The sequence below is a fragment of the Salmo salar genome, chromosome ssa22 (assembly GCF_905237065.1).
Source record: "Salmo salar chromosome ssa22, Ssal_v3.1, whole genome shotgun sequence".
NCBI classification, from domain to species: domain Eukaryota; kingdom Metazoa; phylum Chordata; class Actinopteri; order Salmoniformes; family Salmonidae; genus Salmo; species Salmo salar.
Window position 1 is genome coordinate 48,087,099 of NC_059463.1, and position 22,809 is coordinate 48,109,907.

Here is a 22,809-nt window from a genome sequence, read left to right on the forward strand (position 1 = left end):
GCAGAGCCCGGGCCTCTGAAATGCTACAAAGTCTCCTTGCAGGGGGCATGAGAGGAAATAAAAGTGAAAAAAATACAGAATTGAAAAAATATAAAAAGGTGGTTGAAGGGTTTTGTGTCCTGAGATTGTTGCTTGAGGGTTTAGACATCATTTAAAAACATATTTACTTCCTGGGTTACATTTTCCTTTCTTAACTTATGCATGTTCTACTAAATTCTAAATATTCAGTGTGTCTGTCTTTCCCTTGAATCCATTGGGCATTCTTTCAGCTGCATCAATTTCAACAAATTTCATCTAGAAAACTGCCTGGTTTCTTCTTCCGAGAGAGAAAACAACAAATTCATCTATGTACAGTACAGTGGTTACTGTGTCTGTTGTGGCCTGGTATGAGTGGCAGCCTTGAGAGTTGGATTGAAAGAGGTAATATTAAACCAGTGAAAAAATATTTTTAGATATGGAGATACGCCTGAGAGAATGAGATTGAGGGCGGGAAGTGGGAGGACATAGAAGCAGCCCGATGTTTTTCATCTGAATCTTAATCTTATCAGGGCAAGAGGTGCTGGAGGAGCAGAACGTAATTACAGGGTAATTTTAGAGCGGTGTGTGTGTGTGTAAGTGTGTGCCGCAAATTTACAGGGATGAAGGAAGGGTTGAGGGGACAAGGACAGAGTAACATCCATCGAGTGTAGCTGACAAATGAGAAATATGCCAATTATCACTGTATAATATTACATTTTTGAGATCTTTTATGCCACGTCGGTATACCAAGTGCTTATAAGCGATGTTCATTTCATCTGTGTTTTTGTTTAGGTGAAGGGCAGACAACTGAGAGACACGCAGTTTAACATTCAATCCAGAAATCTTTATGTCAAGTTGTTACAAGTGCGGTTAACTTGACCAGTGTTTTCAACCTAGGGGAGCTGGGGGGGGGGGTCCAGACACTTGGGACACGATGGATCATGTGGAAGGAATGAATATGGTTGGCAAATTAATCGCTGTCACGTTTCTCTTAATTTAACTAGCTGCCCACAGCTCATACATCTCAATAAACAATGTTGGTAAGTTGTTCCTCTTTTAAATTGGCATTTGCTACGATTTAATTTATTTGGGGAAAAGGAAACAATCCTCTTGGCCATGGGATATTTCATTACATGGAGAATAATAAATAGTGGGAAGGGAGGCACGGTGCCATCCTGACCTGTGCATAGACTCCCATTAAAATAAATAAATGGGAAAATAAGTGTGTGTGTGTGCGTGTGTGTGTGTGTGTGTGTGTGTGTGTGTGTGTGTGTAAGTGAGAACGAGAGAGAGTGAGACAAGAGATGGAAGGGTTTGGTCTATTATTTGGTCTTCTAAAATGTCATTAAGTACTGTTATGGTATAAATATGTAATAATTGTGGCAAACAATACCTACCACCTCCCATATCTCTAAACTGCCAACGAACAGAATAGTAGTACAGTTTCCCAGCTATCTCAGCAGATGTATAGAAGGTTTGCATTTCAAGGTTTAAAAAGACAGTTCATATTCCTACTAAAAGCATACGCAACTAAATGGAGGAAGACATGAGAGGGAAAAAAACTGGATAGAATTTTTCAAGGGAGAGAAAGGCATCAAGCAGATGAGGAGGTAGACCTCTGCATAAAAAGGTCATCATGAGGTTCAAGTGTCAGGTCAAGAACTTTAAAAGTGCAGTCTCAAAAACCATCAAGTGCTGTGATGAAACTGGCTCTCATGAGGACCGCCACAGGAAACGAAGACTCAGAGTTACCTCTGCTGCAGAGGATAAGTTCATTAGACTTACCAGCCTCAGAAATTACATCCCAAATAAATGCTTCACAGAGTTACAGTAACAGATACATCTCAACATCAACTGTTCAGAGGAGACTGTGTGAGTCAGGCCTTTATGGTCAAATTGCTGCAAAGAAACCACTACTAAAGGACACCAATAAGAAGAGGAGACTTGCTTGGGCCGAGAAACACGAGCAATGGACATTAGACCGGTGGAAATCTGTCCTTTGGGCTGATGAGTCCAAATGTGAGATTTTTGGTTCCAACCGCCATGTCTTTGTGAGACGCAGAGAAGGTGAACGGATGATCTCTGCATGTGTGGTTCCCACCGTGAAGCATGGAGGAGGAGGTGTGATGGCGCTTTGCTGGTGACACTGTCTGTGATATATTTAGAATTCAAGCCACACTTATCCAGCATGGCTAACACAGCATTCTGCAGCGATACGCCATCCCATCTGGTTTGCGCTTAGTGGGACTACCATTTGTTTTTCAACAGGACAATGACCCAAAGCACACCTTCAGGCTGTGTAAGGGCTATTTGACCAAGAAGGAGAGTGATTGAGTACTGCTTCAGATGACCTGGCCTCCACAATCACCCAATCTCAACCCAATTGAGATGGTTTGGGATGAGTTTGACCGCAGAGTGAAGGAAAAGCAGCCAACAAGTGCTCAACATAAGTGGGAACTCCTTCAAGACTGTTGGAAAAGTATTCCAGGTAAAGCTTGTTGAGAGAATGCCAAGAGTGTTCAAAGCTGTCATCAAGGCAAACGGTGGTTACTTTGAAGAATATAAAATATAAAATATATTTTGATTTGTTTAACACTTTTTGGGTTACTACATGATTCCATATGTGTTCTTTCATAGTTTTGATGTCTTCACTATTATTCTACAATGTAGAAAATAGTAAAAATAAAGAAAAACCCTTGAATGAGTAGGTGTGTCCAAACTTTTGACTGGTGCTGCATTATTTGAAATCTTTGAAAATATTTTAGTAGTTCTTGATTGAGCTTGACAGGCACAATGCAACCATTGGAATAGTCAGAAAACTTGTCAACCCTGCCTATCTGGCACCACGAGCAGACTTGTGCTGATGCTGAAAGATCTTTGAAAGATGTCAGGTACTATTTGAACCCAGGTCTGCCTGCCACACACAGCAAACAGCCCACAGGTTTTAAAGCAGCACCAGCTCCAACTCATGTACTTCACCACCCAAAGTCTCCCACACAGGAACAAAAGTCTCCTCTCCATGGCAACCCACCAGCGCAGTGTATGCACCGTTCCAGCAGAAATACACTGGGGGAAAAAACAGACCTGGGTTCAAATACAATTTGAAATAATTTTCAAATACTTTAGCTGGGCTTGATTGAGTGTGAGCCACACCCACCTGGCACTCCAGGCACGCTAAAGCAAGCACTCAAAGTATTTGAGAAATTTCAAATAGTATTTGAACCCAGGTCTGGAGATAAATACAAACTCAGAGTATCAGCATATAGCCTACAGACAGACGTTGCAGAGACGCTGCCTGTCAGATCAAAACCCCCCAACCTGTCGCAATGCCAAAAAACTCACCCGATACATCAAAGGCTCACATTTCATGCTTTGAAATTTCATTTTTTTTGTATTTAGATTAGAATCAAGACTCACACAAACTGAAATTAGTTTATCAGAATCCCGTTGAAACAAAGAGTTGATGTTGAACGTGGGGAGGGTGGGCCATCATAAGCCATAGACTTACAATAAGGGGCCATGGAGCGAGCGAGCAGAGAGAGAGAGACCAAACGTGGGGTCTGTTAACTGGTGGGTTGGTGAGTATTGGATTGATCAAAGCTCTGAGACCATGCCAGTTTTCTGTACTGTACTGAGTGGAACGAAAGCTGGGTGGGAGTCCACAGAGGGACATTGAGCGGCGCTCTGCATATGGCTTTTAAATATTTCATCAGATGGACTGCCAATAGAAGAGATGTACATCTGAGGCAAGGCCCTTTATTGCTAATTAAGCACAAAGTTAATAAAGGGTGTGTGTGTGTGTGTGTGTATATATATATATATATATATATATATATATATATATATATATATATATATATATAATATATAATAAATACAGCAAGAGTCGCAGCACAGAATGAAGAAATAAAACAGCACTAAAATGTGTATTGGTTATATATATATATATATATAAATAAAAGAGAGAGAGAGAGAGAGGGAGGGGGAGAGAGAGAGAGAGAGAGAGAGAGAGAGAGAGAGAGAGAGAGAGAGAGAGAGAGAGAGAGAGAGAGAGAGAGAGAGAGAGAGAGAGAGAGAGAGAGAGAGAGAGAGAGAGTGTGTGTGTGTGTGTTTGGGATATTTCTTCAAATTAACTTTCATTTTAAATGAAGTTCAGATGCGACTGTGAAGGTTTTGATAATGGACTTTGGTGCCGGGGGGAGCTGGCAAGGCCCTGGCATAAGCTTGTGTTTGACAGTCGTGGTTTTATGGAGCGTGCAGCCTTGCCTTTTGTTGTCAGTTAATAGAACACCCCAATGTTACCCCAGATTCCCAATGGGAAGTAAATGACTGTACAGTGGAGGGGCTTGAAAATTCCTTCTTCCCTGAGTCTTTACATCAAATCTGGGAGAGGAGGAGGCAACTTCAGACGGACTCCAGTGTACAGAGCAACTACAAATACAACCTTGATGCCTTTTATAATATTCAAACCTATTTAAATGTCTAATGTGGAAGGCAGAGTGGGAAGATGTAGCGAGAGGTAAGCCTTTCTTCTATAGGCTGTCATTAAAAACCAGAATAGGTGGAAATAGATTAAGGATGGAAAAAAATTTGATTCAATTTCCAGCCATCTGCTTTTATGTAGGTCAGAGGCAGCTATCTGCTAAATAATGAAAATGGACACCGGAAGATGGTTTGCTTGTGTGTGTGTGTGTGTGTGTGTGTGTGTGTGTGTTTACTATCCTTGTGAGAATGTGAAACAAGGAAAATTCAGACAAGTGGGGACATTTCGCTAGTCCTCACAAGGAAAAAAGCTATTTTAGGCTTTGGGGTTAGGTTTAGGGTTAGAACTAGGGTTATGGGTTAAGTTTAGGGTTAAGGGTTAAGGTTAAGGTTAAGGTTAAGGGTTAGGGAAAACGGGATTTTGAATGGGAATGAATTGTTTGGTCCTCACAAGGACAGTAAAACAAACGTGTGTGTGTGTCTGTGTGCATACAAGGCAGAGTAGGGAGGTGTAGCGAGAGGGAAGCCTCTCTTCAATAGGGTGTCATGTCATTAAAAACCAGAATGAGTTGAAATAAATTGATTCCATTTCCAGCCGTCTGCTTTTATGTAGGTCAGAGGCCTGTTAAATAATTTAAATAGAGACTGGAAGATGGTGTGTGTGTGTGTTTACTATCCTTGTGGAGACCAGAAGTCCGCACAAGGATAGTAAAACAAGGACAATTCTGACAAGTGGGGAGATTTCTCAGGTCCCCACAAGGAAAAAGGCTATTTTAGGCTTAGGGGTTAGGTTTAAGGTTATGGTTGGAATGAGGGTTAGAATTAGGATTAGGGGTTAGTGGTTAGGTTTAGTAGCTAGGGTTAGGGGTTTGAGTTTAAGGTTAGGGAAAATAGGATTACAGGCTACAGCTATAAACAACACGTTTCAAATGTTCTGCCTGCGGCTATGGAACCCTGACCTGTTCACCGGACGTGCTACCTGTCCCAGACCTGCTGGAACCCTGACCTGTTCACCGGACGTGCTACCTGTCCCAGACCTGCTGGAACCCTGACCTGTTTACCGGACGTGCTACCTGTCCCAGACCTGCTTGGACGGCAGGAGCGGTAGAGATACTCTGAATGATCGGCTATGAAAAGCCAACTGACATTTACTCCTGAGGTGCTGACCTGTTGCACCCTCTACAACCACTGTGATTTGTATTATTTGACCCTGCTGGTCATCTATGAACATTTGAACATCTTGGCCATGTTCTGTTATACTCTCCACCCAGCACAGCCAGAAGAGTACTGGCCACCCCTCATAGCCTGGTTCCTCTCTAGGTTTCTTTCTAGGTTCTGGACTTTCTAGGGAGTTTTTCCTAGCCACCGTGCTTCAACACCTGCATTACTTGCTGTTTGGGGTTTTAGGCTGGGTTTCTGTACAGCACTTTATAAATACATTTGATTGATTGATTGATTGATAGCCCAAGAGACTTGCAGCTGTAATTGCTGCAGCTGTAATTTTCCATCTTCAAAGTGGTAGGCATGTTGTGTAAATCAAATGATACAAACCCCACAAAAAGTACTTTTAATTCCAGGTTGTAAGGCAACAAAATAGGAAAAATGCCAAGGGGGGTGAATACTTTCGCAAACCACTGTATATGGCAGTGGTGGTGGGATCCCCTATAGTCCCCAGCCTTTGAATGCCACTGGGCTCTTTTTGTCCCTTTACCTGAGATCTGAAAGCAGATCATCTCTAATGTCATTTTAGAGAACAGAATGTAGAAGATGAAACAGTTCATCCCCATTGAAATTTTGGTGATAGAAACAGACAGAGAAATTGTGCTCTCTCAGTTGCCATAGAAACATGCCCATCAAGTCACACAACACACACACACAACACTCACACAAAGCACTCTTTCAGTCAGCACCGTGCAGTCAAAAGGGTATTTACATTTACGTAGTTTAGCAGAAGCTCTAATCCAGAGCGACATCAACAGATTTTTCACATGGTTGGCTCGGGGATTCAAAGTAGCGACCACTCGGTTACTGGCCAACGCTCTTAACCGCTAGGCTACCTGCCTATTTACTATTTCCCTCTAAACATGGTGACATAGAACACTGTCATCCAAGAGCAGCGAAGCCTTATTGACAAGTATCCTGCATTGGGAAATTCCCCACCAGGCTCACATGAAGATAAATGACATGGCCAAGATAGAAGAGCCAAGTGGGACAGACAGTGATAGGATAGAAATATGATTTATCTAGGTCTGATAATGAACTACATGGTTCACAACACTGTTAGGAGAGTTTCCCTTCTCTCAGAGTGTGTGCTTTATGGCATTGTTGTGTTGTCTGTTACTCACACCAACCAAGAGAGACAGAGAGAGAGAGAGAGAGAGAGAGAGAGAGAGAAAGAGAGAGACAGAGGAAGAGCGAGAGAGAGCGAAAGTGAGAGCGCGAGAGAGAGCGAGAGAGAGAGCGAGAGAGAGAGAACGAAAGAGAACAAAAGAGAGAACGAGAGAGATGAAGAGAGAACGAAAGAGAGAACAAAAGAGAGTAAGAGAGAGAAAGAGAGGAAGAGAGGAAGAGAGGAAGAGAGAAAGAGAGAATAAGAGGAAGAGAGAATGAGAGGAAGAGCGAATGAGAGGAAGAGAGAATGAGAGGAAGAGAGAGAGCAGGAGAGAGCGAAAGTGAGAGCGCGAGAGAGAGAGGGAGAAAGAGAGGAAGAGAGAAAGAGAGAGAGCGTGAGAGAGCGAAAGTGAGAGCGCGAGAGAGAGAGAGAGGGAGGGACAAAGTTCTCAGTGTGTTGGTTATCAACTTTAATTGAAAAGGGCCCAATTCCATGCTGAGTCATCCACAGGGCCAGTGTCGTGTCACTGACCTGGGTTCAAATACCATTGTAAATCATTTGAAATACCCCCGCTATGCCTGTTGCAAGGCACCAATAAAAAAGTGCCACAGTGCAAACCCATCCCAACTGACACTCCCGACTGACACTCCCGACAGTCTTAAGAAAGCGCTCAAAGCATTTGAAAATTTTTAATTAGTATTTGAACCCAGGTCTGGTTGTTTGGCTTTCACAAGGGATGCCTAACTATGTCTATAGCATGTGTTACTGCCTCACGCTCTCGTAGAATACAATCCTTCTCAGTCCAAGTTTGACGCTAGATTCATCTCTAGTTACATGCTTGCCGTACAGTGGGAGCCTCTGGGCTCAGACACACCAATAATTGTCTTCTTGTTTTTCCCAATCTAAGAGGCAATGAGAATATTGTGAGATTGTGGAGGCCTGTCAAATGCAGAGGCGTACAGTGACAGATCGTGTTGTGATGCATGCTTGTACACAGCAGATACACAGTAGATACTTGATAGAAGTCATTGGTAGACTTACGACAGGGTTCTCTCCAGCCGACTGCCTGTGGACCCAATGATCTCCCCCAGAGTGCAGAACATCTGGCCCAGGAAGTCCTGTAACGGGAGGAGAACAACTAGCTCATATTATCCATGGAGTACCAGTTTTTAACACCAAGCTCATATTATCCATGGAGTACCAGTTTTTAGCACCAAGCTCATATTACCCATGGAGTACCAGTTTTAACACCTAGCTCATATTACCCATGGAGTACCAGTTTTTAGCACCAAGCTCATATTATCCATGGAGTACCAGATTTAACACCTAGCTCATATTACCCATGGAGTACCAGTTTTTAACACCAAGCTCATATTATCCATGGAGTACCAGATTTAACACCTAGCTCATATTATCCATGGAGTACCAGTTTTTAACACCAAGCTCATATTACCCATGGAGTACCAGATTTAAATCCTTGCTCATATTACCCATGGAGTACCAGATTTAACACCTAGCTCATATTACCCATGGAGTACCAGATTTAAATCCTTGCTCATATTACCCATGGAGTAGCAGTTTTAACACCTAGCTCATATTATCCATGGGGTACCAGATTTAACACCTAGCTCATATTACCCATGGAGTAACAGTTTTTAACACCAAGCTCATATTATCCATGGAGTACCAGTTTTTAATACCAAGCTCATATTATCCATGGAGTACCAGATTTAACACCTAGCTCATATTACCCATGGAGTACCAGTTTTTAATACCAAGCTCATATTACCCATGAAGTACCAGTTTTTAACACCTAGCTCATATTACCCATGGAGTACCAGATTTAACACCTAGCTCATATTATCCATGGAGTACTAGATTTAACACCTAGCTCATATTATCCATGGAGTACCAGATTTAACACCAAGCTCATATTACCCATGAAGTACCAGTTTTAACACCTAGCTCATATTACCCATGGAGTACCAGATTTAACACTAAGCTCATATTATCCATGGAGTACTAGATTTAACACCTAGCTCATATTATCAATGGAGTACCAGATTTAACACCAAGCTCATATTACCCATGAAGTACCAGATTTAACACCAAGCTCATATTATCCATGGAGTACGAGATTTAACACCTAGCTCATATTATCCATGGAGTACCAGATTTAACACCTAGCTCATATTATCCATGGAGTACCAGATTTAACACATAGCTCATATTACCCATGGAGTACCAGATTTAACACCTAGCTCATATTATCCATGGAGTACCAGATTTAACACCTAGCTCATATTACCCATGGAGTACCAGTTTTTAACACCAAGCTCATATTACCCATGGAGTACCAGATTTAACACCTAGCTCATATTATCCATGGAGTACCAGTTTTAACACCTAGCTCATATTACCCATGGAGTACCAGTTTTAACAGCTAGCTCATATTACCCATGGAGTACCAGATTTAACACCTAGCTCATATTACCCATGGAGTACCAGATTTAACACCTAGCTCATATTACCCATGGAGTACCAGATTTAACACCTAGCTCATATTACCCATGGAGTACCAGATTTAACACCTAGCTCATATTATCCATGGAGTACCAGATTTAACACCAAGCTCATATTACCCATGGAGTACCAGATTTAAATCCTTGCTCATATTACCCATGGAGTACCAGTTTTTAACACCAAGCTCATATTACCCATGGAGTACCAGTTTTAAATACCTTGCTCATATTACCCATGGAGTACCAGTTTTTAATACCAAGCTCATATTACCCATGGAGTACCAGTTTTTAATACCAAGCTCATATTACCCATGGACTTAATACCAAGCTCATATTACCCATGGAGTACCAGTTTTTAATACCTAGCTCATATTACCCATGGAGTACCAGATTTAAATCCTTGCTCATATTACCCATGGAGTACCAGTTTTTAACACCAAGCTCATATTACCCATGGAGTACCAGTTTTTAATACCAAGCTCATATTACCCATGGAGTACCAGTTTTTAATACCAAGCTCATATTACCCATGGAGTACCAGATTTAACACCCAGCTCATATTACCCATGGAGTACCAGATTTAACACATAGCTCATATTATCCATGGAGTACCAGATTTAACACATAGCTCATATTATCCATGGAGTACCAGATTTAACACATAGCTCATATTATCCATGGAGTACTAGATTTAACACATAGCTCATATTACCCATGGAGTACCAGATTTAACACCTAGCTCATATTACCCATGGAGTACCAGATTTAACACCTAGCTCATATTATCCATGGAGTACCAGATTTAACACCAAGCTCATATTACCCATGGAGTACCAGATTTAACACCAAGCTCATATTACCCATGGAGTACCAGATTTAAATCCTTGCTCATATTACCCATGGAGTACCAGTTTTTAACACCAAGCTCATATTACCCATGGAGTACCAGTTTTTAACACCAAGCTCATATTACCCATGGAGTACCAGTTTTTAATACCAAGCTCATATTACCCATGGAGTACCAGTTTTTAATACCTAGCTCATATTACCCATGGAGTACCAGTTTTTAATACCAAGCTCCAATTACCCATGGAGTACCAGTTTTTAATACCTAGCTCATGTTACCCATGGAGTACCAGTTTTTAATACCAAGCTCATATTACCCATGGAGTACCAGTTTTTAATACCAAGCTCATATTACCCATGGAGTACCAGTTTTTAACACCAAGCTCATATTACCCATGGAGTACCAGTTTTTAATACCAAGCTCATATTACCCATGGACTACCAGTTTTTATACCAAGCTCATATTACCCATGGAGTACCAGATTTAACACATAGCTCATATTATCCATGGAGTACCAGATTTAACACATAGCTCATATTATCCATGGAGTACTAGATTTAACACATAGCTCATATTATCCATGGAGTACTAGATTTAACACATAGCTCATATTACCCATGGAGTACCAGATTTAACACCTAGCTCATATTACCCATGGAGTACCAGATTTAACACCTAGCTCATATTACCCATGGAGTACCAGATTTACACAACACCTGCGCTGAGAGCGAATGCACTGTAAATGTAGTTATAATCTACATCGTGGCTTATCTTTTAACTTTTCTTTAGGAACTTTAATTTAACCTGAAATATAGTTAAGGCCCGATATTCACACGCCAAACGTAATGCAATCGCCATGTGCAGTATTGGTGATCTCTGGTCCTATTGTTACGTTTTTACAGATATATAGTGCCTTCAGAAAGTATTCACACCCCCTGACTTTTTCCTCATTTTGTTGTGTTACAGCCTGAATTTAAAATTGATCAATTTTGGTCACTGGCCTACACGCAATACCTAGCGGTTAAGAGTGTTGGGCCAGTAGCCAAAAGGTTGCAGGTTTGAATTCCCGAGCTGACTAGGTGAACAATCTGCCGATGTCCCTTTGAGCAAGGCACTTAACCCTAATAGTAAATATAATGTATTGCTGCATTTTTTGAGAAAAAAAATCTGAAAGGTCTTGAGTCAATAAGTATTCAACCCCTTTGTTATGACAAGCCTAAATAAGTTCAGGAGTAAAAATGTGTTTAACAAGTCACATAATAAGTTGCATGGACTCACTCTGTGTGCAATAATAGTGTTAAACATGATTTTTGAATGACTACCTCATCTCTGTACCCCACACATACAATTATCTGTAAGGTCCCTCAGTTGAGCAGAGAATTTCAAACACAGATTCAACCACAAAAACCAGGGAGGTTTACCGATGCCTCGCAAAGAAGGGCACCTATTCGTAGATGGGGAAAAAAGAATTAAAAAAATACATTGAATATCCCTTTAAGCATGGTGAAGTCATTAATTACACTTTGGATGGTGTATCAATACACCCAGTCACTACAAAGACACAGACCTCTTAACTCAGTTGCTGGAGAGGAAGGAAACCACTCAGGTATTTCACCATGAGGCCAATGGTGACTTTAAAACAGTTACAGAATTTAATTGCTGTGATAGAAAACTGAGGATGGATCAACAACATTGCAGTTACTCCATAATACTAACCTAATTGACAAAGTGAAAAGATGAAAATCCAACGCAACACATCACAGAGTAGCATTTTCAAGCATGGTGGTGGCTTCATCATGTTATGGGTATGCTGGTCATCGGCATGGACTAGCGAGTTTTTTATGATAAAAATAAATGGAATAGAGGTAAGCACAGGCAAAATCCAAGAGGAATACCTGGTTCAGTCTGCTTTCCAACTGACACTGGGAGACAAATTCACCTTTCAGCAGACAAAAACACAAGGACGAATATACACCGGAGTTACTTACCAAGACGACATTGAACATTCCTGAATGGCATAGTTACAGTTTTGACTTAAATCGGCTTGAAAATCTATGGCAAGACTAGAAAACGGCTGTCTAATAATGATCAACAACTAACTTGACAGAGCTTGAAGAATTATTTAAGAATAATGTGAAAATATTGTACAATACAGGTGTGCAAAGCTCTTAGAGACGCACCCAGAGAAAAAAATCACAGCTTTTAACCGCTGCTAAAGGTGATTCTAACATGTATTGACTCAGGGAATTGAATACATATCTAATCAAATATATATTTTTGGACAAATGTTAGCATTTTCTTACACTTTGACATTAGAGTATTTTGTGTGGATCATTGACAAAAAAATACATTTCAATCCCACTTTGTAACAACAAAATATGAAGAATTTAAAAGGGGTGTGAATACTTTATGAAGGCACTGCAATTCCAATGCAAGAACCCAAATGACGCCCCCGGGTATAGCTACATATCGTTATGCTTCAAAGAAATAGATACATTATGTTCTGGTTTTGCTGGTAGCCTATTTGTTTTCCTGGTTGTGAATGGAACTGTATGTATTGGAAAGTGTATTTTGTCATATCACAACATGTTGCTGAACTCATGAGCAGCATGATTTTCCATGAATGAAGCGGGCCTATAGGCCTATTCATATGGCAAGATAGCATGGCTGCATCTCACTGTAGTAGGCTGTAGGCTAAGTTTTGGATCTTCATTTACCTTTTGTTTATTGCATTTGTTTACTGTTAATGTAACTAGCCTAAGTATAGATTGTGTCATGACTATCATCTTTAGATTTTGTTTACTTTGTATCGCTGTTTTGTTCTGTTTGCATTCATTCGTTCGTATTGGCAGTTGTGTCAGTATTCTAAGCCAAACTGCTATTCAGTACCAAAACGGCTAGCAAAGAACATTACAAATCATGTTAAACACTATTAGTGCACACAGAGTGAGTCCATGCAACTTATTGTGACTTGTTAAGCACATTTTTACTCCTGAACTTATTTAGGCTCGTCATAACAAAGGGGTTAAATACTTATTGACTCAAGACATTTTAGCTTAGAATTCTTTATTAATTTGGAAACATTTCTAAAACTATCATTCCACTTTGACATTATGGGGTATTGTGTGTAGTTGGCCAGTGACCAAAAAAATCTAAATGTAATCCATTTTAAATTCAGGCTGTAACAACAAAATGTGGAATAAGTCAAGAATACTTTCTGAAGGCACTGCATATTGAATTCTGCTTATATCACGCTATCCCAAAAGAAACATAAAAGTTCAAATTCAAGAAGTGACAGGTTGGCAAAAAATCTCTGCTGCTCTCTATCAGCACCACGGACAGCACCCTACAACCTAAAGCAAGATTTTCATAAAAACCAACCAGCTAGATTGTTTCTTACCTTTTCAGAAGATCCACATTTGTGTCCTTAAAAGCCTATAACTAATTACAAAAACACTATTCCTTGTGATTCGACAAACCGTGTTTACAGAAACGTTGTTGACTAACCTTCTACTCATCCACAATTGTTTGCAATAGAGAGAGAAAAACAGATCTGTTAGTTGGAAATCTGCAGAGACAAAAAAACAAACAGAATTCTTTTTAAAATAAAAATAATTGAAATTCATTATTCCGACATTCCCTCCTTGAAGAAAAATACTACTTAGTAATCAAATCAAAGTAACCAAATGTAACAGCTTTAGTAGGGAAGTATTTTCCCTTGACAGTTCATTAAGCAAACATAACTAAGTGACATGAAAATATGCAAGATATTCGGCTTATATTAATAGCATGATATCACCAGTGTACTTACATGTTTTGAAATGTTTGAACTTCTGGTGTCCACATTGTACCTGTCAGAAAAAGGAACAATACATCAGCACCTGGTGATGGGTTGAATCTACAAAAAAAAATCCAAGTTACTTTAAAAAGGGTCAATCTGCAGTTTCTACAGCAATGTTATGACTTAAATGAATAGTATGTAAGCATTTATTCTTGAAGAATATAACTTAGAAATGCCTCAGTTCTTATTTATAGTTAGCTCAACTGTTGTACCCCATCAGAACACAAAATATAAGGTTGTTTTACTCCAATGTTTGTAATAAAAATGTATACACTCAAACACTCTATTGCCTCAAAACTATTATTTTGATATCATGGATGGTCAGTCCTTGCATCCATATCTCTGTCTATGAATTTGAGAGTGATTCCATTTCTCCAGCCCCATTTTACCAAAATAGTTGTGGGGAAAATGCTTTATTGTTCCAACTGCTGATTGCCCCTTTAAAGCTCTTGCCTATCTGAACAAGTGTTGTTTCTGTGGGTTTTTTTTAAAGATCCTATTTTGGATTTCTATTTCATACATTTGATATTGAACTCTGCATTGTTGAGGAAGAGCTTGAATGTAAGCATTTAGCAGGATGGTTATACCTTTTGTATTCTGTGCATGTGACAAATAACATTTGATTTGAGATCATTTGATATGTTCCTTAGGGAACGCATGTGCCATGATACGGTGTCTATATTAGGACAGTGATAAACTACCCTGAAACAAAGACTACATTCACTGTCTCTCTGAATCCATCTGTTGTCTCTCTCCCTTCTTTCAAAGTCCCAAGGATTTGGCGTCACTGTCCCTCAGCCTTATCAGGAGCTAATGTCAGTGTCAATAAGAGTTACTTTCAGTCTCATCAGGAATTATGTTTTGTCTAAGTGACACTGACACCAACTCCTTCTGACTCTGAGACTGTCCTTATATGGACACTGTAATAGTAGCCTAAATTGTTATTCATTTCATTTAAATAAATCAGAAACAAACACCCTTGCTTTTCATGAACTAACCCTCACACGTGTCTTTTCTTACTAGCATTGACCTTGCTGATTGTTTCTCATTAAAGTAGCTATATACTGACTTTGACCGTGTGGTTGTCTCACCTATTGTTGCCATCTTAAAATGAATGAACTAACTGTAAGTCATTTTGTATTAGAGTGTGTGCAAATGACAAAAATCTAAATGTAAAGTTTAACACAAATGGCATTCACCTGGTTTTTACTAGAAAACAACGTGCTATCAGTTGTTAGGTTGACACAAAAATTATTATCGTCACGACAATAGCTACCGTAATTTCCGGACTATTAAGCGCACCTGAATATAAGCCGCACCCACTGAATCTTTTATTTTTTTATTGTTTTGAACATAAATAAGCTGCACATGTCTATAAGCCGCAGGTGCCTACCGGTACATTGAAACAAATGAACTTTACACAGGCTTTAACGAAACACGACTTGTGACAAAAATAAATAGGCTTTAACGAAACACGGCTTGTAACAAAAATAAATAGGCTTTAACGAAACACGGCTTGTAACAAAAAATAAATAGGCTTTAACGAAACACGGCTTGTAACAAAAATAAATAGGCTGTAACGAAACACGGCTTGTAACAAAAATAAATAGGCTTTAACGAAACACGGCTTCTAACAAAAATAAAAAATTAGCAGTAAGCTTTAGTTGTCTTTTTGCACTGAGTCAATTCCTCACGCTGCTGTTTCCAACGTCTTATCATCGACTCATTAAGACCAAGCTCCCATACAGCAGCTCTATTTCCTTTTCCAACAGCCAGATCAATCGCCTTCAACTTGAAAGCTGCATCATATGCATTTCTCCGTGTCTTTGCCATGATGAGGTTGACAAAATGACTACCGTAATCAGAATGATGGGAAGTTTGAGAGCGCTCGATTTAATCTAAACAGTAAACAAAAAAGTTGTTTGACCTTAACCCGTTCGGCAATTTCATTGGTCTAATGAAAGCTTCATGCTGCCAAAATACTGAGCACGTCACAGAATGTGTTTTTTTGGAGAAAAAGCGGGAAAAATCCATATATTAGCCGCGTCATTGTTTAAGCCACGGGGTTCAAAGCGTGGGAAAAAAGTTGCGGCTTATAGTCCGGAATTTATGGTACTTGTTTCAGTACATCTGGAATTAACCCAAAACTATTTATCAAGCATTGATAAAGTAATAACTAGTTACCATATATAATATGTACCTTTATAACTTTATGCCCCTCTCCCCACAGGTGTGATTACTACCTCTGAGGGTTTAGAGCTTGAGGTAGTCACCTCTGCAGGCTAAAGTTAAATCTAGACTTGGTTTCCTCTATCGTAATTGCTCCTCTTTCAACCCACCTGATTCAGATGACCATCCTACCTATGCTAGATTACGGAGACGTAATTTATAGAACGGCAGGTAAGGGTGCTCTCGAGCTGCTAGATGTTCTTTACCATTCGGCCATCAGATTTGCCACCAATGCTCCTTATAGGACACATCACTGCACTCTATACTCCTCTGTAAACTGGTCATCTCTGTATACCCGTCACAAGACCCACTGGTTAATGCTTATTTATAAAACCCTCTTAGGCCTCACTCCCCCCATCTGAGATATCTACTGCAGCCCTCAACCTCCACATACAACACCCGTTCTGCCAGTCACATTCTGTTAAAGGTCCCCAAAGCACACACATCCCTGGGTCGCTCCTCTTTTCAGTTCGCTGCAGCTAGAGACTGGAACGAGCTGCAACAAACACTCAAATTGGACAGTTTTATCTCAATCTCTTCATTCAAAGACTCAATCATGGACACTCTTACTGACAGTTGTGGCTGGTTTGCATGATGTATTGTCGTCTCTACCTTCTTGCCCTTTGTGCTGTTGTCTATGCCCAATAATGTTCGTACCATATTGTGTTGCTACCATCTTGTGCTGCTGCCATGTTGTGTTGTGGTGTCTCTTGTCGTGATGTGTGTTTTGTCCTATATTTTGTATTTTATTTTGTATTTTTAATCCCAGTCCCCACAGGAGGCCTTTTGTATTTTTGGTAGGCCGTCATTGTAAATAAGAATTTGTTCTTAACTGACCTGCCTAGTTAAATAAAGGTTAAATAAAAATACATCTAAAATTAAAGTAAACACCTGGTAAAATCATGACTGTACGTTAAACCATAAACATACATTCATGTACTTCCTCATATAGTACAGGCAGCCTAAACTCAATTGTAATCAAATCCTGACTTTACAGCTGTGCGTGAAGATGAAACAATACATTACCCACAGAGGACAGGTAAACATCATGTTTAATAAATAAATAAGTAGCGTGTAGGTAGATACGAAGGAAGAGTCAAGAATGACAAAGACAAATGGATGTCGGATCGAATGGTAATGAATTCCAAAATAGGACCGACTGTATGAATTGAAGACCCTATCACCCCCCTCCCACCCACCAGGGGGGAAAAACGTGGCACTTTTTTCCTCAAGGCTACCTCGTCATCCTCACGGTGCTCTCTTAAGTGCCAACATAATGAGTTTTTATAAAAAGCCTTTTGTTTGACAAAGGAAATCCACTTGCTGCTAAAGTGATTTACACAAATTACTGCACATTACACAAGAATATAATGCCTTTGTCTTCTCTGTCTGGAATCTCTCTTCCTCTCTCTCTCCCTTTGCACCCACTCGTTTCTGTCAGTGTTTCTGAAGTCAAACAGTGGAGGACGATGCACTGCCTCGTGCTAAAGAGAAACAGCAACCTTGCCATCATCTGGGTCCTTTGAATAGATTATGAAGGAGATTTTCAACAGGGCCGAGGGGTGAAATGGTTGACTTGACTAATTAACAAGATGAGCTCCTCCAGGACTCCACGGTATAGTCAAAAGAAAATACTATAGACATTTTAAAGATAGTTAAGTTGGATAGTTGACAGGCAGTTGGATAGTTGACTTTATTGAAGATGTACACAGCGTTGGTAAGTAGCCCGTTACCTGCACGTTCCAAGACATACATCCGTATTGAATTTGTTTCCCAGGAGAAATACAGTTGCAAGAAAAAGTATGTGAACCCTTTTTAAATTACCTGGATTTCTGCATACATTTTTATCTGATCTTCGTCTAAGTCACAATAATAGATAAATACAGTGTGTTTAAACTAATAACACACAAATTATTGTTTTTTTCTTGTCTATATTGAATACATCATTTAAACATTCACAGTGTAGGTTGGAAAAAGTATGTGAACCCCTAGGCTAATGACTTCACTAAAAAGCTAATTGGAGTCAGTGAGGTTAAGAAGAATCCTAGAGTGTCAGCTAAAGACTTACAGAAATCTCTGGAAGATGCTAACATCTCTGTTGACGAGTCTACAATACGTAAAGCCACTGCTGTCCAAAAAAACCATTGCTGCACATCTAAATTTTGCAAAAGAGCACCTGGATGTTCCACAGCGCTACTGGCAAAATATTCTGTGGACAGATGAAACTAAAGTTGTGTTGTTTGGAAGGAACACACAACACTATGTGTGGAGAAAAAAAAGGCACAGCACACCAACATCAGAACCTCATCCCAACTGTAAAGTATGGTGGAGGGAGCGTCATGGTTAGGGGCTGCTTGTTACATCTGCTCCTGCCACACCCTCTACCATGCCTCAGGACTACCTGGTATGATGACTCCTTGCTGTCCCCAGTCCACCTGGTCGTGCTGCTGCTCCAGTTTCAACTGTTCTGCCTGCGGCTATGGAACCCTGACCTGTTCACCGGACGTGCTTGTTGCACCCTCGACAACTACTATGATTATTATTATTTGACCATGCTGGTCATTTATGAACATTTTAACATTTTAACATCTTGACTATGTTCTGTTATAATATCCACCCTGCACAGCCAGAAGAGGACTGGCCACCCCTCATAGCCTGGTTCCTCTCTAGGTTTCTTCCTAGGTTTTTGGCCTTTCTAGGGAGTTTTTCCTAGGGAGTTTTTCCTAGCCACCGTGCTTCTTTCACATGCTTTGCTTGCTGTTTGGGGTTTTAGGCTGGGTTTCTGTACAGCACTTTGAGAATATCAGCTGATGTACGAAGGGCTATATAAAAATAAATTTGATTTGATTTGATTTGATTTTGATTTACTTCTCATCCTGTGTCTCCCTAACCTGCCGCCACTCCCCCAATGCTCGCTCCCTCTTCCTCTCTCTCTGTGTGTGTGTGTGTGTGTGTGTGTGTGTGTGTGTGTGTGTGTGTGTGTGTGTGTGTGTGTGTGTGGAGACAGGTGTGCTGGAGGCAGAGCAGATCTCCACCAGCTGCAACCTGTTCCATAATCAAGACCTCGACAAATACTCAGCCCTGCCACTTCCACGCTGCCAGATCGTAACCTCTGCTCAGTCAGTCTGCGTTTTTTTGCCGTTTGTTCCTGCTTAGATCCTGTTTTCGTGTTATGCCTGTTTTCTCTTGCCTGACGCCGTTTTCCTCTCCGCTACGGTTCTGCCCACTCTGAATCTGGTCCCTGTCTCCAGTCCCATGTCTCGTCATCCTGCTACTCTGTCCTGGACCCCCCACTCCACTGCATCTTTGGAATCCTCTCCGGTCCTGCTTACCCTGTCCCAACTCCCCTCGCTCCAGTCTCAGCCTCCACACCTAGCTTCCTGCAACCCGCCCGAGCTTCCCCTGGCCTGCACCCCATCTTCCCCCTGTGTTTCAATAAACACCTTGGTTACCTCATCCCAGTCTCCTCGTCTGAGTCTACTCTTGGGTTCACCTGTTCCGCTCCATGTGACATTGCTTTGCTGCCTCAGGGCCTGGATAGCTTGCTGTCATCGACGGAAACATGAATTCCCAAGTTTATCAAGACATTTTGCAGGAGAATGTAAGGCTATCTGTCCGCCAATTGAAGCTCAACAGAAGTTAGGGGATTCAACAGGACAACAACCCAAAAGACAGAAGTAAATCAATAACAGAATGGCTTCAACAGAAGAAAATAGGCCTTCTGGAGTGGTCCAGTCAGTCCTAACCTCAACCCAATTGAGATGCTGTGGCATGACCTCGAGAGTGGTTCACACCAGATATCCCAAGAATATTGTGGAACTGAAACAGTTTTGTAAAGAGGAATGGTCCAAAATTCCTCTTGACCGTTGTGTAGGTCTGATCCGCAACTACAGAAAACATTTGGTTGAGGTTATTGCTGCCAAAGGAGGGTCAATCTGTTATGAAATCCAAGGGTTCACATACTTTTCCAACCTGCACTATGAATGTTTACACGGTGTGTTCAATAGATATGAAAAATGATAATTGTTTAATTGTTGGTGTATTATTAGTTTAAGCAGACTGTGTTTGTCTATTGTTGTGACTTAGATGAAGATCAGATAAAATGTTATGACCAATTTATGCAGAAATCCAGGTAATTCTAAAGGGTTCACATACTTTTTCTTCCCACTGTAGCTGCTGTGTAGAACCTGAGTGACTGACAAGGCCCTTGCATGGGATTCAGGTACAGAGAGCCAATTGTAGTGCTAGTACGGTATTGCAAAGCCATACGGACTCGCTAGATCCAGGGAGAATATCAGAACTTCGCTACACATGCAATAACATCTGCTAAACACGTGTATGTGACAAATACAATTAGATTTTGATTTGATATAGGTAATGTAAGATGGTGAGAAAGATTGAGCTGTCAAAATGAGTCTTTCGAAATGACATTGTCAAATGCAAACTGAGAAAGATGTATTAAGGCTACAATGAATGCCTTCACTCTTAAAAAAAAATATAAGGGTTCTTCTGCTGTCCCTGTAGGAGAAACCTTTTGGTTCTAGGTAGTTTTAAGAGTCTGGCTTGGCCCTACGAGAATGTAAGATATCTTCTAAAAGTAATTTATCACACTTTATGAACCTTCCATTTATAACATCTTCAAAGAAAAATGTTCCAAGTTCTTCTTACCTAATGTTTGTATTTTGAATATATTGAAACTATTCCTCCAACTCTTGTCTTTTCCTCTCTTTTCTTTCTACTTATCCTCTGTTATTATTTCTCCTCTCCTTTCCAGCTCTGTGATGGACAGGTGAGGGTTCTGCATGGCCAGGAGAGAGGCCGCAGCACTAGAGCACCATGACAGAACTGACAAAGGTGTGACAGACAGACAGACAGCCTATCTCACTGCTCCAGCATCTGGAAAACTCTGATTTGGAAATCTAGGACAAAACTAAGAAATGCAATAAACACTTAGGAAAGAGCTTTAAAAAAAGCTGCTCAGTTGTTCAAGCTTCACATGCAGACCAGTTCATTTGTAAATGAGGATCGAACATAGGCACAGGCCTTCATTTCCACCAATTCATCACAAATGAAGTGGTCTTTTCAGAAGAAGCTGTGCCTTCAGTTCTTTCATTAACAGCCTCTCTTTGTTTTGGCATAAATCTGCTTCCATATGTTGTCACCGTGTTTCAGAGCAGCAGAGGAAAATAAGAGTTTTTAGTGATAAAACTGAAAGCTAGGGGCTAATGTGTATCGTGATGAAAAGTAGAGAGGCTCTCCTGAAGCCTGAGAAAGCTATAGCAACCACGTTATCAGAATCTAGCGAAGTGGCAGAAAGCAGAACTCCCCGCTCTCAAACACTAAGCCTCCTAAAGTATCTCTAAACTCCAGAACCTTTCTTACTTCTATTAGGCTACCTGCCTCCCTACTCTCCCTCTACAATGAGTCTTCCATCTCTGTTTTTCCTCAATCCCTCACTTTCAATTGGAATTCCCCCTCACTCACTCAGTACAAATCCCATCTCTGGCGATGTAAAATTGAGTGCTGAGCCAGGCCTGGGTGGTATCAAATGAAATTACAGCACAGTAGGATAAGCCTGGAAGCGCTGAGCGAAATTAGATTTAGCAGTGCGAGGAGTGATAAACCCGCCCCAAAAATCGGATAGCCTCATTTACATGGCAGGCGACAGAGGACCTCAGGGCAGCTCTTTGTAATCGAGACAAAGGACCGGCATTAAACACATTGTGATATCCTGGAAGGTGGGGCGTGAATTAACACAAATTACCACGTTGATACAAATCGAATCCTAACGAGAAGGAAACATTATTGTAGAATTTCGAAAAACCTTAATTACAGTCAAGGATCAACACACAGGCTTACCTGGGCTGATAGGGAATCCATAAATAATTGATAGTGGCCAGGGGCCCGTGGTAGGGTTTGCTCCGTGCCTGCTTAATTACATTACAGGTAGCCTAGCGGTTAGGGAGGCGAGCCGGAGGGTTACCAGTTCCAATCCCGGGTCTGATGGGAAAAATCTGTGGGGAAGTGAGCTGGCGAACCAGAGATGCTATTGCCTGCCGTTGTGCCCCATTAGCAAGGCACTTAACCCCCCACAACAACGGCTCCATGGGAGCCCAGTGTGGCAGGCCCCCATCTCCAACCTGTATGTGTGTCTTTCAGAGGGGTTGGGATATAGCGGAAGACACATTTCGGTTTGGCCTTTATAAGCTACTGTATCTACTATAACAGCACAAAAACTACAGGTTCAAAAACAAACTATAACACCCTTCCAAGGACAGTGTTACTTCCAACTCTCTCTCAGCAAGGTGTAAAAAAATCACACCAACATCACTCTGACTTGACCTTCTTAAAAACTCCAGCAGAACCCAAGTTCTTTAGTGTTCTGTCTTGTTTTCCATCCTCTGCTGCTTGTTCTTCAGACAGTCATGTTAGCCTATTCCTTATTATCTAAATGGAAGAAAATGTGAACTCTCCTTCACATTTGACAATTCATTAGATCTAGGAGAAACGAATGACGTGCATTTACTTCTTTGTGCTC

At 40.8% G+C, this 22,809-nt stretch overlaps 1 protein-coding gene across 4 annotated transcripts in view; it reads right to left on the minus strand.

Annotated features, from left to right (window-relative positions):
• The window catches only part of LOC106583634 (copine-9), a 132,042-nt gene that overhangs the window by 60,789 nt on the left and 48,444 nt on the right, over nt 1–22,809 (minus strand). For 3 of the 4 annotated variants that reach the window (XM_014168037.2, XM_014168038.2, XM_014168036.2), the window contains 3 exons: nt 14,013–14,052; nt 13,709–13,711; nt 7,874–7,950 (listed from right to left, as the gene is read on the minus strand). In XM_014168037.2, the coding sequence (XP_014023512.2) occupies nt 7,874–7,950; nt 13,709–13,711; nt 14,013–14,052 (120 nt within the window). Of the gene's footprint in view, nt 1–7,873; nt 7,951–13,708; nt 13,770–14,012; nt 14,053–22,809 lie in introns of all 4 variants that reach the window. The other variant, XM_045705569.1, reaches the window with a different exon arrangement.